Genomic DNA, 16,361 nt, shown 5'->3' on the forward strand with positions numbered 1-16,361 from the left:
TGAAGAAATATAAGAGCAGCCAAAAGAAGCGATACATATATATACACACTACCAAAACAAACGTGAATACCATACATGTTGCTTAATATTTGAAGACTTACTCATATTCAAGCAATATAAGATCGGATCGATGCACAAACGAACATACTGGTATGTTGTGTGAACTGACGCTCATGAACACATCACATGTGACTTCATAGATTCATGACTCAAGATACACTATTTGTCTCGTGCAGGATTAGTGTGAAGTTTGGAAATCACATGCATATTGTGATAAGAAAAAAGACACTCTGTGGTAACACTTGTCTGATTGTAGTGAGTGAGTGAGTGAGTTGGGTTTAACGCCGCTTTTAACAGTATTCCAGTTATATCGCGGCGTGTTAGCTTAATGTGGGAGGAAAGCCCGAAGTAATGCAGGTCTTAGACGTTTACCAGTTCAGTGAAACCCATGAACACGGGTATGGTGCTGACAAACCTAGAAACATAATCTGGGCGAACCGGGATTCGAACCCACAATCAAAGGTTTCTGGCGTGCCCAAGGGACGCAACTCTGCACAGCAAATCGCGGCGCTTTAGACGACTGGGCCACCCGTGCCCCCTGACTGATTGTAAGTTTTGTCATTAATTGGTACATTTTGGAAGCATCCTTTCTTTACGTACATACTTCTCTCTGTTTCTATGGTCCTCGTTTATTTAGGTTTGTTGGTTTGTTGTTTAACGCCACACTCAGCAATATTCCAACTATTCCGGCGGTCTGTAAAATAATTGAGTCTGGACCTGACAATCCAGTGATTGATATCATGAGTATCGATCCACGCAATTGGGATCGATGACATGCATCAACCAAGTCAGCGAGCCTGACCACCCAATCCTGTTAGCCGCCTCTTATGACAAGTATAGTCGCCTTTTACGGCGAGCATGGGTTGCTGAAGACCCATTCTACCCCTGATCTTCACGGGTTGTTTATTTTGGTGGTGAGTATAGAATGTAGGGTCTGGAATGCCTATATCCATGGCAATGTATAGAAAGTATTAACCCTTTCAGTGGCTTGAATGACAAGGCTGGTCATGCATCAGGCATCATAGTCAAAATTCATATATACAGGAAGCTTGTGATACCCAAATACTTACCTTGATAGGTGACTTTTACATAGATATTCAAAAAAGAAGAAACATAAGAAAGAACAAATAATGTTTTGATGATTTCTTAGTGTTGGTTTCACGACACAGCTAGCAGCTGGGGATACAGCCGTGAGATCAGTCTCCTACTCTGTTCCATGCGGCCAGCCTAGTACCTTTGCCACAGACAAGCTCGTCAACTCATCACACCTTACAGAGTCTATTCGGGGCGGCTGGATAGCCTAGTGGTTAAAACGTTCACTCGTCACGCCGAAGACCCGGGTTCAATTCTCGACATGGGTACAATGTGTGAAGCCCATTACTGGTGTCCCCCGCGTGATATTGCTGGAATATTGCTAAAAAAGGCATAAAACCAATCTCACTCACTCACTACAGTCTATTCAACAGATTGCAAATGTTTTTCAGCTATTTCCTTTTTTGCAAGTCTACCCATGTTGATAAACATGTCATGAATGGTAAACTTTGATTGCGAAAATCCTAAATGTTAAAAACTATTTCTTGTGTAATTATCTTTTTTTAAATTAGTTGTATCACTCCACATGCTGTCATCGAAGCCCTAAGAAGAGCTAGTGATACTTGGATGTATAAAGATATATTGTCATGCACCTCACTATCGCAGTTGTAGCAGTATATCTATATAATTATGCAAAACAATATGGAAAGCGCACCGAAAGTCTGTTTGATGTCAGAAAATGCGTGTTTGTTCACAAACACAAAAAAAAGTCTGGTCACGTGAATTGCAAATAAGCCTGTGGCAGTGGTCATCAACGCACCAGAACATGCAGTGGTCATCAACGCACCAGAACATGCAGTGGTCATCAACGCACCAGAACATGCAGTGGTCATCAACGCACCAGAACATGCAGTGGTCATCAACGCACCAGAACATGCAGTGAGAGTAACGGGAGGGTATTTGTTTCAAATTTGTGAGTGAGTGAGGAATAGAGTTTGGTCTGACACCGCTTTGAACATCACTTCAATTGTGAAACACCCCTTAAAGACATTAAGAGGAAGTATGAGCGCAAGAGTGAGTATGGTTTTACACCCCTTTTAGCAATATTCTAGCAATATCCCAGCAGGAACACCAGAAATAGAGTTCACACATTGAACCCATGGGAAATCTAGCCCGGGTCTTCAGTGTGACGAGTGAACTTAACCACTAGGCTACCTCACTGCTCGTCAGAGGAAGAATGTCTTAGTATCTCAGTTAATCTATCAGTGAAACGTCCCATATAGAGGATGAAAACACCTAGATTCTCATTTTCTCATACACAAAAAGAGACAAGTAAATTCACTGCCTTTATAAGAACTTCCTGACATATTATGACATTAACAACAGTAATAAGAGTGAGTGAGTTTGGTTTTAAGCCGCTTTTAGCAATATTCCAGCAATATCACGGCGGGGGACACCAGAAATGTGCTTCACACATTGTACCCATGTCAGGATTCGAACCCAGATCTTCGGCATGACGAGCGAACGCTTTAACCACTAGGCTACCCGACCGCCCGAAACAGTAATAAGAAAAAAATATATTGATGCTCAATTCCAATCATATGTCCTGGTACTCCATTTACTGAACCAAAGTTGCACCTAGTATCCCCAAAGATATTTTTCAATTTTTTATGGTCCCCAACCTGTGCCAGCTTTAATCATGTTTTTAATCCATACAACATAATTAGATAGGGGAAGCCTGATTTATTGTGTTTATCCATACAACACAATTACATTGGAGTTGCCAGATATACTTCATTTATCCATACAACACAATTAGACAGGCGAAGCTGAATTAATTTTGTTTATCCATTTCACACAATTACACTTGGGTTGTCTGATGTACCTCATTTATCCATACAACACAATTAGAGAGGGGAAGCCTGATTCATCTTGTTTATCCATACAACACAATTACACAGGGGTTGTCAGATGCACCTCATTTATCCATACAACACAATTAGAGAGGGGAAGCCTGATTCATCTTGTTTATCCATACAACACAATTACACAGGGGTTGTCAGATGTACCTCATTTATCCATACATTGCAGTCAGAGAGGGACAGCCTGATTCATCCTGTTTATCCATACAACACAATTACACAGGGGTTGTCAGATGTACCTCATTTATCCATACATTGCAGTCAGAGAGGGGCAGCCTGATTCATCCTGTTTATCCATACAACACATTGGATGGAGACAAACTAATCCATAAGGCTTAACTCCAGTGTAAACAGGAGCATACACATATGAGTAAGTCATTGTCAGTTGGCGCTCTTCCTTAATGAGGAATGTTTTATTATTAAATAGAAATGTCATCATATATTTTTCTACTCTCAAATCAAGGCTCTGCAAGGCAGGGTCTTTTAAAAAGGCAAAACAAATTACAAAATATACCACGGCTCCAAAACATGCAGCCACAATAGGGAGATAACTCCTGTCTTGGTAAATGCAGAAACAAAAGGGAGATAACTCTCATCTTAGTTAATGTGGCCGCAAACCTCTGATCTTGGTAAATCAATGTGCCTGTAGAGGCCTGGATTGCCTTTATAATATTACTGCTACTAGTTTGTCAGCAGCTATCAGCTTGAATACAATCTGATCCTTGTATAAAATCTATTGCCAAGAACGAGAAAAGACAGCTATAACTACATCCCCCTCAACATATCGGTGGTTCATCTTGATCCAAAGACCGTATAAATGCCTCCAGCTTCTCAACCTTATGTTTGTCCTTCAGACCAAGTTTCTTAATGTCCTTCAATTTGATTGGTCGTCGGATGCTATGTCTCCGCCTCACTTTGATGCAGTGCTTGACCTGCTCCAGAATCAGATCCTTGTACATCAGGGTGTTGAATTCTGTAAGCTTCGTAAGACGGTCAAATGATTTGTTTGTATACTTGAAATTGAAGGTCGAGTAAGGTCTTTCAGGGTCATCAAACAGGTCAAAGTCAGCAAAGTCTTTCTCCTCCTCTGTTTCTCGAGGAATTCCTGGAGGAGAAAATCAAATTTGAAGAACATACGAATTACCTGCTCTGAGGCCGATATTCAGCTTCAAGTCTCCAATTCATGTTAATCATGTCAATATATAGTCAATATTAACATATATTGTTGCTTTGTAGACGTTTCTTATATTTCACTGATAACAGGACCAATAAAAAGTAGGTGAGTGAGTGAGTTGGGTTTAACGCCGATTTGAACAGTATTCCAGTTATATCACGGCATGTCAGCTTAATGTGGGAAGAAGTGTAGACGTTTACCACTTGGGTGAAAGCCACGAGCACGGGTATGGTGCTGACAAACCTAGAAACATAATCGGGGCGAACCAGGATTCGAACCCACAATCATAGGTTTCTGGCATGCCCAAGGGACGCAACTCTGCACAGCGAATCGTGGCGCCCTAGACAACTGGGCCACCCATGCCCCCCCAATAAAAAGTAAGAGGCATTAATGTATTGGATACAGTGTTGAAATTCCTCTGAAAAATAAGCGATTTTAAGATTTGGCCCAACCTTGGAGGTGATGTTAACGACCTACCTGGCATCTTTTCATTCCTGAAGGTGATGTTAGCAACCTACCTGGCATATTTTCATTCCTGAAGGTGATGTAAATGACCTACCTGGCATCTTTTCATTACTGAAGGTGATGTTAACGACCTACCTGGCATCTCACCACTAAAGGTGATGTTAACGACCTACCTGGCATCTTTTCATTCCTGAAGGTGATGTTAATGACCTACCTGGCATCTTTTCATTCCTGAAGGTGATGTTAGCAACCTACCTGGCATATTTTCATTCCTGAAGGTGATGTAAATGACCTACCTGGCATATTTTCATTCCTGAAGGTGATGTTAGCAACCTACCTGGCATATTTTCATTCCTGAAGGTGATGTAAATGACCTGTCTGGCATCTTTTCATTCCTGAAGGTGATGTAAATGACCTACCTGGCATCTTTTCATTCCTGAAGGTGATGTTAGCGACCTACCTGGCATATTTTCATTCCTGAAGGTGATGTAAATGACCTACCTGGCATCTCATCACTGAAGGTGATGTAAATGACCTACCTGGCATCTCATCACTGAAGGTGATGTTAGCGACCTACCTGGCATCTTTTCATTCCCAAAGGTGATGTTAATGACCTACCTGGCATCTCATCACTGAAGGTGATGTTAGCGACCAACTTGGCATCTTTTCATTCCCAAAGGTGATGTTAACGACCTACCTGGCATCTCATCACTGAAGGTGATGTAAATGACCTACCTGGCATCTCATTCCTGAAGGTGATGTTAACGACCTACCTGGCATCTCATTCCTGAAGGTGATGTTAATGACCTACCTGGCATCTCATCACTGAAGGTGATGTTAGCGACCTACCTGGCATCTTTTCATTCCTGAAGGTGATGTAAATGACCTACCTGGCATCTCATTCCTAAAGGTGATGTTAGCGACCTACCTGGCATCTTTTCATTCCTGAAGGTGATGTAAATGACCTACCTGGCATCTCATTCCTAAAGGTGATGTTAGCGACCTACCTGGCATCTCATCACTGAAGGTGATGTTAACGACCTACCTGGCATCTCATCACTGAAGGTGATGTTAACAACCTACGTGGCATATTTTCATTCCTGAAGGTGATGTTAATGACCAACCTGGCATATTTTCATTCCTGAAGGTGATGTAAATGACCTACCTGGCATCTCATTCCTGAAGGTGATGTAAATGACCTGTCTGGCATATTTTCATTCCTGAAGGTGATGTAAATGACCTGTCTGGCATATTTTCATTCCTGAAGGTGATGTTAATGACCTACCTGGCATATTTTCATTCCTGAAGGTGATGTAAATGACCTGTCTGGCATATTTTCATTCCTGAAGGTGATGTAAATGACCTGTCTGGCATATTTTCATTCCTGAAGGTGATGTTAATGACCTACCTGGCATATTTTCATTCCTGAAGGTGATGTAAATGACCTGTCTGGCATATTTTCATTCCTGAAGGTGATGTAAATGACCTGTCTGGCATATTTTCATCCCTGAAGGTGATGTTAACGACCTACCTGGCATCTTTTCATCCCTGAAGGTGATGTTAACGAGACAGAAGTGCAGCACCACGGGGCAGTGGGGGTCCTTGGGGTCCTTGAACAAATAGCACTCCTTCAGCCCCTCCCGGTCCACCACTGACGGGTCGATTGGGGGGAATGGAACTTGATTCAGCCGTGCCCATTTCTCTGCCAGCAGCAGTTCCTGCCAAGTAAACATGGTAAATGTGAAAAATGTAGTTGACGAATGTAATTGTGAAGGCTGGTGTGCAGAGGGTACCCCGGTATTAAATTTGGAGTCGTCCCAACCCAAGGAACAATAGCTTCATTTGAACCATATTGAAAGAATCATGAGAGAGAGAGATTGAGTGAGTGAGTGAGTGAGTGAGTTGCGTTTAACGCCGCTTTTAACATTATTCCAGTTACATCACGGCGTGTCAGCTTAATGTGGGAGGAAAGCCTTAAGTGATGCAGGTCTAAGACGTTTACCACTTCGGTGAAACCCACGAGTATGGTGCTGACAAACCTTGAAACATAATTGGGGCGAACCGGGATTCGAACCCACAATCATAGGTTTCTGGCGTGCCCAAGGGACGCAACTCTGCACAGCGAATCGCGGCGCCTTAGACGACTGGGCCACCCGTGCCCCCCTCATGAGAGAGAGAAATCCTGTGCTAAGATAGTGATAAGCCTGATGGAGAAGGTGATGCAACTTCTGATATGAAACTTTGTTGGAAAATGGGATCATAGAGTTTTCATACTAGAATAGAAGTACACCAGGTAATTGAGGATGCCATATGGCCAGGTGGGTGTACCTTGAATGCTGGCGTGGAGTCGCTCGGTCTGGCACTGAAGTCGAAGGACAGCAGGAGATCCACCCCTCTCTGAGGTCGCAACATCGGGGGGAATGGGGAGTTGAATGTCAGCCCCCCATCAACAACGTACAACTTCTTGATGTGGGTTGGATACATCTCAAATATACCATCGAACTGGTCTGTGGAGAAAAATACCAGATACTTTGAGAATCAGTGTATGTGCATAGGTCTGTAATATTGCCAGCCGTGGGTACAAGGACATAGTGTAATGGGCCTACTTGTAACAGCATGTACACTTCAGGCAGACAATTTGATATTCTGAACTTGTGAAGATCGGGGTTAGAATTGGTCTTCAGCAACCAATGCTTGTTGTAAGAGGTGACTATTGGGATCGGGTGGTCAGGCTTGCTGACTTGGTTGATGCAAGCATGGACCAGGCTACAAGGAACCTAGTTCTGTCATGGTTGGTTGGTTTGTTGTTTAATGCCGCACTCAGCAATATTCCAGCTATATGACGGCGGTCTGTAAATAATCAAGTCTGGACCAGACAATCCAGTGATTAATATCATGAGCATCAATCCACGCAATTGGGATCCATGACATGCATCAACCATGTCAGCGAGACTGACCACCCGATCCCGTTAGTCGCCTTTTAGGACAAGCATAGTCGCCTTTTACGGCAAGCATGGGTTGCTGAGGACCTATTCTACCCGGGATCGGTCGGTCAGGCTTGCTGACTTGGTTGATGCAAGCATGGACCAGGCTACAAGGAACCTGGTTCTGTCATGGACTCCTTTATGGTATCGAACTGACCTTTGGAATGCTCGGCAGTGGATGCATCAAACGGGGAATATGGGTAGACATTGGACAGGGACAGCCCTCTCATGAAGTTGTGAACCATGGCCGCCCGACCCTCGATGGACTGGAACAACGCTGAGTCAAACAAGCTCTCCAACATCCCCGACCAGAAAGATTTCTGACTCTTCTCGCCTGACTTTGTTTTGCGAAGAGAGGGTTTCCTTAGAGGCTTCTTGTTGGTCTTTGTGTTTGACTTTGCTGGTGGGTCCATCTCGGCCTCTGGATCACTCGTGTCACTGTCCTCATCTGACTGGTTGTCAATATCTTGCTGGAGTTCCTTTTCTGCAACCGTTTGTGAGACGTGTAACCAAAATAATACACTTTTGTTTTTCTTACCTTAAATGCATATTTATTAGCCTATCTGATCAATTTATGGAATTAACAATAAGAACCAACCAAAAACGAAGCAAATAAATGTTAACTTTATAAACAACTGATAAAATGCATACCGGTTGTCTTGTTCTAGAGACCATAAATTAAACATAACCCTTCTTCAACAGAGTCAAATGCCTATTGGTGAAATAATAGACAGTGTACATTTATTTCTAACATACAAGTGTGTGCTTCAGCTAAAAAAAGATCTGAGGACATCCCATTACTGGTCACATGAGAACGATCTTTCATCCGACCAATCAAGAGTGTCACTTACCAGAGACAGTAAGAATGTATTTCCTAATCATGCTGCTACCTTGAAAAGGTTAAAACAGATATTCCAAACAACAAGCAATATCATCATCTATCTCTTGCTTCCACGAGACTTGCACACCATCTATAAGACCTTTCAGAACTTTCTTTGGTTCATTTGTGAAATTTTGAATCAATATTTTTCAAAGCATTGTCTGATTCGAAACTGATTCGCCAGTCTGAAGCTCTTGCCGAAAAGCTTGAGCAAGCTGCTGTCTAATTGGCTAACGTCAACTTCTTGTTAGTCATTTTATTTGAAAGTTGTGGTTCTTACCTGTAAAGGGAGGTCCTCAGAACTTTGTGCGTTGAGACGTGATGTGTGATGTGATGAATGCAAATAGACTTCATTTTTGGTCTAAATTCACACAAAATCTAACAACTACTACTACTACTAAGCGGCGTCAAACCCAACTCACTCATAACATAAGCCTAAACTTTCACTGCTAACACTGTTTAATCACCTTTGTTTTGTTTGTTTGTTTGTTGTTTAACGTGGCACTTAGCAATATTCCAGCTCTATGACAGCGGTTTGAAAATAATAAAGTGTGGACCAGACAATCAAGTGATTGACATGAGCATCGATTAACGCAACTGGGATACAATGACATGCTTCAACCAAGTCAGCGAGCCTGACCACCCGATCCCGTTAGTTGCCTCTTACAACACGCATAGTCACCTTTTATGTCAAGCATGGGTTGCTGAAGGCCTATTCTACCCCGTATCTTCAAGGGTCTTAGTGAACTTTGAATCTGTTTTGTAATGAGCCTGACAATTACCGTCCTGAAGTTGTAATGTGTAGAGAGTACAATACAGGGAGACAACTCTTACCCAGCTCCTCCCTCTCCCGCCTCATGAGTTCCACTGCATCCACCTGCTTGTCGTCTTGCAGGAGACGCTTGAACTGAATACAGAAGGCACTGCCCCAGATACCTGCAGGGGAGACAATCCACAGGTGTTACATAAACAAATACCACATATGCGAATTGTCAAATTTGATAATAAATTGTATATGCATATACTTATCCCATCTCACATTTCTGCTTTTCAGTCCAATCCTTGAATGGAAACGATCTTTGAACCTATTTCCAAGCTTCAAAAACACCTCATCAAAACACATCCCAGACCATGGTCACCACTATCACCACTACCTGTTGTGAAGCAAGGACTCTTTCTCTTTCTCTTTCCTAGAGTGTTAACGGGCTTGCGTAACTGTAATGCAAGGTGGATTGGGTGGGTGTTTTCCGTGTGAGATAGGATAAGTAAATAAATATACAATTTATATTAAAATAATTTTTTTTTACTTTGTCCCATCTCACTCTTTGCAGTCATCCACTGTTGGAAGGAGGGGCACGGATACCCAAGCCTTGAAACTAGAAGTCTCTACGGAAGAATATCATCCTCCATTGGACGTTCAAGTCTGGTTAATCTGACTAACCGAACAAATAAACAACCAAGTCTAACAAACTTCATTATGTACAAGACACGACAACATGATCCAGCCGGATGGTCTAGTATCAATTAGGATGCCTTCCTCATCAGAGCTGAAGGGCTGCAGCCAGTTGTTGAGCCAGTACAAGGGGTTCAAGCTGGGGCCGACCCTGGATGTCCGAAACCGAGATGTCTCTCAGATAGTATGACACTGTATCCAATCTCCAAAACCTTCCATAATGGTTAAGGAACAGTTGCTATGCAGAGCCATGGTGGACGCCACTGCCCTTGTATCAAGTACTGAAGATATTCGGCTATCTGCTGTGTTGATGCTGTAGTGGGGAATGAAATGTCTCGGGTATTGTAAATATTCTTCGAACGCTTGTCACTTATGATCGTGAAGAGTCTTTGTCGAAGTGTGACGTGCAGCTGTGGTTGATCGAGCCGCTCTCTCCTTCAGCAATTTAGGATATTTGCAAATGCGCCAAACGCAGAGCCTCGGTTTAGATATCCTTATCAATACTCATATAACCATCTTCCCGAGGCAAGGGAGTTACCGTATATGACCGCGGATAAGCCGACCCCGTAGATAAGCCGAGGTGCTAACTTGACCATTGAAATACGAGAGAAAAGGATATGACCCGCAGATAAGCCGAACCAGGATATGAAAGGCAAAAAAACACTGCGAAGTCGGACTGCAAGACATGTGCCGGTACTCGCAGATATTAAAAAATATAAGATGAAAAACGTTGTAATTATATTGAAAAAGTCATTATTATTTCTAATAAAGATTTAACAAACCAGTCATCCACTTTCTGTTTCTCTTGTTTTTTTTTAATTTCATAATGATCGTTATATGTTGCCATCAACAACGAAGCGCCATTTTGTGAATCGGTGTATATAGAATTATGAACCCGTGAGAAAATATATCAGCTAGAGCGAAGACTCGCAGTTTGAATTCAGCATCGTAAGCATGGCGTTTTCGTTTCAAACTCGTGATGAGATTGTCAGTCAGTAAAAATATACCAACTTTTATAACCCCCTTTACACCACTATTGTATATTAATCTAATTGAATTAAATAAACTATCATACTATGAACACATTGAATGACCATCACTTACCCACAGGCTTCTGCAGTTTATTAACTAATCTCTCGAAAACAAAGGAAATAAGCCCCTACTCCCAACACGATCGCTAAGCACCAACAACTTGAAAATGTTTGTGTAAACAACATGACAATACCAATCGGCCCGTTATTATCAGTGCTCATTTCCTTGTGTACCGGGTTGCTTTTTAAACAACAGGAAGCAATCACAGTGGTCACCGTTTGTGACGTCACAGGAAACAGCTGATCACATGTTTTTGCAAATGGCGAACGGAATAACTCGCCGATACAGTTGTTTATTTGCCTCTTACAATAAAGGTGGACATTTGTTCACTATCAATTTATGAACTTTGCAAAACGTACGTAATAGCTATTGGTGATTTCATCTGGGAATTATATATTATAGCTGTGAATTACATATATTGTTACATGTAAAGATTGTGGAGTTTATGAAGAACGATAAACTTTGAACATTCAATTGAAAACTTATTATCGGAAGTAGTAACATGCATAACATTTTTATAATAATAACAACATTGGTGTATAATAATAACTTTATTGATAATTTATAACAATAATGGCTGTAGTCGTGGCAACTTCCAAACTTTCGGGAAGTTGTAATCTATCGGACTGTCATTCAGGCGATGTTTCTGACAGATCACGATCTGAAAAATACTATCATGAAAGTGTATCCCGTGGATAAGCCGACCCCTTTCTGCAGAATCTTTTTTCTGGTCCTCAAAATTCGTCTTATACGCGGTCATATACGGTAACTGACTACAAAAATCGAGTTTCAACCCTTGCCAAACTAGGCTGGTATTATGGAGTTACAGTTTGGCTGGAGTCTCTGCATAGTCCAATCAAAATCATGCAACGAAATCGAAATCAGGTTTGTGAACTGTCATGCAGGATTTGTAAAGCATGTGCACCGCCAACTTGTTGTCCACAGATATTTTCCTAATCTTTTCGTGTTTTTAATAAAGGTGCTCACGCTATTTGATGTACCCGTTTTATCACAATATAGATCTTGATTATCAATCAGATCGTCTCGACTGGGCGCCGTCATTATGTTTGAAGCAAATCCAAGTGATACAAGAGGTGGAATCTGTTTGGTCCATAGGAGAGGAATAGAAGGGACATAACTCGTAATAACCACTGGTGGCACTACGGTCGAGCCCAGTAATTCCAGCCTAGTTCGACAAGGGCAGAAACTGGTCAGTTTACTCTCTTGCCTTGGGAAGATGTAATATAACATACTTTCTTGGCCTTATTTATGGAACAAACAAACAAACTGAGATAATACTAATTTAAATTTGTCTCAATTTAATTTCTTTTCCTAAAAGGACAAAATAATTACTGAGTCAAGCTGTTGCATGAGATTTGTATCTAACTACTTTTTTAGATCTAACATCCTGATCGCTCAATCACATTGTCAGTTAATAATGTCAGGTAATTAAAGATTAACTTCATTAACCCACAGGAATACGTAGCTGTACACACATAAAGTAATTTGTTTTGACCATCGCCGGTTGTCCCGTTTTTTTTGTCGCAAGGTAAGCAGTGAATGCATTAAGGAGTAATGCAGGATAAGTAAAAAATATAGTGCTTTTCTGTCTGTGGTAGTCTGTTAATGGTTTGATACTTGAAATGTTCATGTCATTCAATTTCCAAGAAATGAATGATTTTATTGGAAAAATATAATTGCTTGAAAAACATACTGTTGAAAACAAAAGAAACTGTTTGCCACAAAAATACATTGTTGCAAGATGTTGTTTTTATTTAGACTCATAGTTTCAAATTTAAAAAAATATATATGGTTTTGCATGTGTAGCTGAAAAAGAATGTAGTTTTTATACAAAATTGCTAACATTAAATTAAATAGAAAATGAAAATCAGTGCTAAACCAGTCACCCACCTTGTAGAAAGTGCAGTGGGGGTTCTGGGTATTGCTTTACAAGCTGACCCATAAAAAACTTGCTTCCGAACAACTGTGGCTTCATAAACGTTGCATACTTTGGCATCCCGATCTCATATGGACTGAACTCCATCCACTCTGAAAACACACATCTTTAACATGAACAAATCAAGAATCACTACAAAACTATACATCAACATCTGCTTACCCCCAACGATGATGTTTTTTCAAGATATTGATGTCTTTAGATGAAGTTTCATTTGTCTTTATCAATCTTTATAATCATTATCTCACTCATTCACTTACAAATGTACAAAAACTTTTCCTTTTCCTTTAAAAACTGAAGGTATATTTACCAAAACACACCCACCCTTAGTCAGATGACCTTCAATCAGGCAAAACTGACCTTCAGAGTTAGTGAGTTTCAGCTTAACACCATTTTGAAGAGAATCACTATCTTATCACAATGTGTCTGCTTAATAAGGGAGGCAAATCAGGCTTCACACATTATACCAATACAGGGATTTGAACTGAGGCCATTAGGCCACTAGCAGTGTTCGAAATACCTGCCTGCCCGAACGTCCGAGACGGGTGGATTTCAACTCGGGCTGCCAGATTTTCAAATACCCCTGCCCGATGGTCGGGTTATATTTCATATGTAAAAATATTCTAAATATTTCCCGATGATAAGCATTATTTACATGATGTATTCTAGGATATTAAATACAAATCTGACCTAAAAAGTGTTTGCTATTTCTTTTCTTGCATTACTTCATGTTCAATGAATTCGATTTAAAGTTTTAATTAAATTATCCTGAGAAAAATGATTATAGTGGGCAGGCAGGTTTTGGTCAGGGCTGGCAAGTATTTCAGCTAGCCAGTCCTGTGGTCTGGCTGAAAATTTTGGGAGTTTCATACCCTGCCACTAGGCTGAATCTAGAATGAACAGATTGTGATCGCTAGGTGTTAGTCATCCATCACTCTACTAATACATAGATACAACACAAGCAGGTGAGGCCTACAGATGGCCTTATTTCTATAGTTAAGTCCATACATGCTTGATCTATATGTTCACTCGGTTTAAGGTCTCTGGTTCAGTATGATTGTGGCATCAAAATTATCTCCCCTAATGTGACAAGGGACATAACAAAATATGAAGTTCTTGGAGAAGTTCACTTTATTCTTAAAAATTATTGGGATCTTGATTTGTTGCGTTCAAATATTGTGCGTCCAAAGATTGAGTGTTAATTTGATACTTCATGTATAAAATATGTCCTGACACAACTGCTTGTACTCCAGCTGTCAAAGACAATCCTCATAAGTGAGTGAATGTTGTTGTAAGCCACATTTAGCAATATTCCAGCTCTACCACAGTGGCCTGGTAATAATTGAGTCTCAGCCAGGCAAACCCATGAATGTGAGCAATGATCCATGCAGAGAGACACACATTCAGCCAAATTACAGTGTTATGTGTAGATAGGCCTAATGTTAGTGGCGATAGAAACCTTTGTTAAATATTATATTTGCAATAATTGTCCGAAGCAGCAAATTACTGAACTAATGATAAAAAACATCAAGTGTGGCCATATTTGAACATCCAATAGTGAGTACAGCTTTCAAGATGGTTTTGTATGGGAGTTATCTGGCCTTGGTTGTATACATGGCCATGGCAGGCTTGATCGTTCAAGACATTTCTGGGCAGAACAGTTTCAAGAATGCTGGCAGTATCTATGTAAGGGGGCAGTTCGAGGGCTTTTGGACTGAACTTGTTTCTAATTCACTTGGAAATCACCTTATAACATTAGACACTGACAAACAGATCCCTTTGGGTGTGGCAACCTAGGAACTCATTCTAGTCTGGGATCTTACGGAAGATATGACCGACCACAAGATCCTGTTGACACAAGCCGACCCATCCAGGTAATTACAAGCAGTCAAGCACTAAGTTCTCTGCTTGGCCTACCAGCCTAATATCATCATGAACATCTTCAGTACTCAGTCTCATAATCAAAGTCCAAGTGAAGCAGGAGACGTAGGGAGCCACGAGGTGTCGACATGGAGCTAGTTGTCTTACCGTGGAAGATCATGGCCGATACATGCTTCTTGACAGGGACCTAGCTCACAGTCTTACCGTGGAAGATCATGGCCGACACATGCTTCTTGACAGGGACCTAGCTCACAGTCTTACCGTGGAAGATCATGGCCGATACATGCTTCTTGACATGGAGGCAGGTGCAGAGAGGCATTGACAGGGACCTAGCTCACAGTCTTACCGTGGAAGATCATGGCTGACACATGCTTCTGGACATGGAGGCAGGTGTAGAGAGGCAGGGAGCTAGCTGGTCTTACCGTGGAAGATCGTGGCTGACACATGCTTCTAGACAGGACCTAGCTCACAGTCTTACCGTGGAAGATCATGGCTGACACATGCTTCTGGACATGGAGGCAGGTGTAGAGAGGCAGGGAGCTAGCTGGTCTTACCGTGGAAGATCGTGGCTGACACATGCTTCTAGACAGGACCTAGCTCACAGTCTTACCGTGGAAGATCATGGCTGACACATGCTTCTTGACATGGAGGCAGGTGTAGAGAGGCAGGGAGCTAGCTGGTCTTACCGTGGAAGATCGTGGCTGACACATGCTTCTAGACAGGACCTAGCTCACAGTCTTACCGTGGAAGATCATGGCTGACACATGCTTCTTGACATGGAGGCAGGTGTAGAGAGGCAGGGAGCTAGCTGGTCTTACCGTGGAAGATCATGGCTGACACATGCTTCTAGACAGGACCTAGCTCACAGTCTTACCGTGGAAGATCATGGCCGATACATGCTTCTTGACATGGAGGCAGGTGCAGAGAGGCATTGACAGGGACCTAGCTCACAGTCTTACCGTGGAAGATCATGGCCGACACATGCTTCTTGACATGGAGGCAGGTGTAGAGAGGCATTGGGATCTCACCAGACTGGAGCCTCTGCTGTTGGTCTGTTAACCTGGTGTCCAGTCTCTGTACACAGACAGTCACACACATTGCAGGGGCTCACACCCATTACAGGGGGTCAAACATGTTACAGGGAGTCAAATATGTTACAGGGAAACACAAAATGTTAGGTAGTGAAACACTACATTCAGAGGTGTTACATACGTTACAGGGAGTCAAATGTTACAGGAAATGACAATATTAGGGAGTGTCACAACGTTACAGGGAGTTACATAATGCAAGAGGGTTACTGTTACAGGGTTACATTTTACAGGGAGTAACATATGGTTACACAGTTACACAATTAGAAAATATTAGACAAATAATCCATCATACATTACAGAGTCACACAATGTTACTGTTTGTCACACAACATTACAGTCACACAACATTACTGTTTGTCAAACATTTGGT

General features: G+C 41.7%; 1 protein-coding gene across 9 annotated transcripts in view; it reads right to left on the reverse strand.

Moving 5' to 3' along the window:
- Positions 1 to 857: 857 nt before the first annotated feature.
- The window catches only part of LOC124144832 (cytosolic phospholipase A2-like), a 151,811-nt gene continuing 136,307 nt past the window's right edge, over positions 858 to 16,361 (reverse strand). For all 9 annotated transcript variants that reach the window (XM_046514432.2, XM_046514433.2, XM_046514428.2 and 6 more), the window contains 7 exons: positions 15,860 to 15,974; positions 12,974 to 13,111; positions 9,352 to 9,453; positions 7,795 to 8,121; positions 6,982 to 7,160; positions 6,185 to 6,371; positions 858 to 4,119 (listed from right to left, as the gene is read on the reverse strand). In XM_046514432.2, the coding sequence (XP_046370388.2) occupies positions 3,791 to 4,119; positions 6,185 to 6,371; positions 6,982 to 7,160; positions 7,795 to 8,121; positions 9,352 to 9,453; positions 12,974 to 13,111; positions 15,860 to 15,974 (1,377 nt within the window). In that variant the 3' untranslated portion in view covers positions 858 to 3,790. The remainder of the gene's footprint in view (positions 4,120 to 6,184; positions 6,372 to 6,981; positions 7,161 to 7,794; positions 8,122 to 9,351; positions 9,454 to 12,973; positions 13,112 to 15,859; positions 15,975 to 16,361) is intronic.

The sequence above is a fragment of the Haliotis rufescens genome, unplaced genomic scaffold, assembly GCF_023055435.1.
Source record: "Haliotis rufescens isolate VD_foot unplaced genomic scaffold, xgHalRufe1.0.p SCAF_8, whole genome shotgun sequence".
NCBI lineage: Eukaryota > Metazoa > Mollusca > Gastropoda > Lepetellida > Haliotidae > Haliotis > Haliotis rufescens.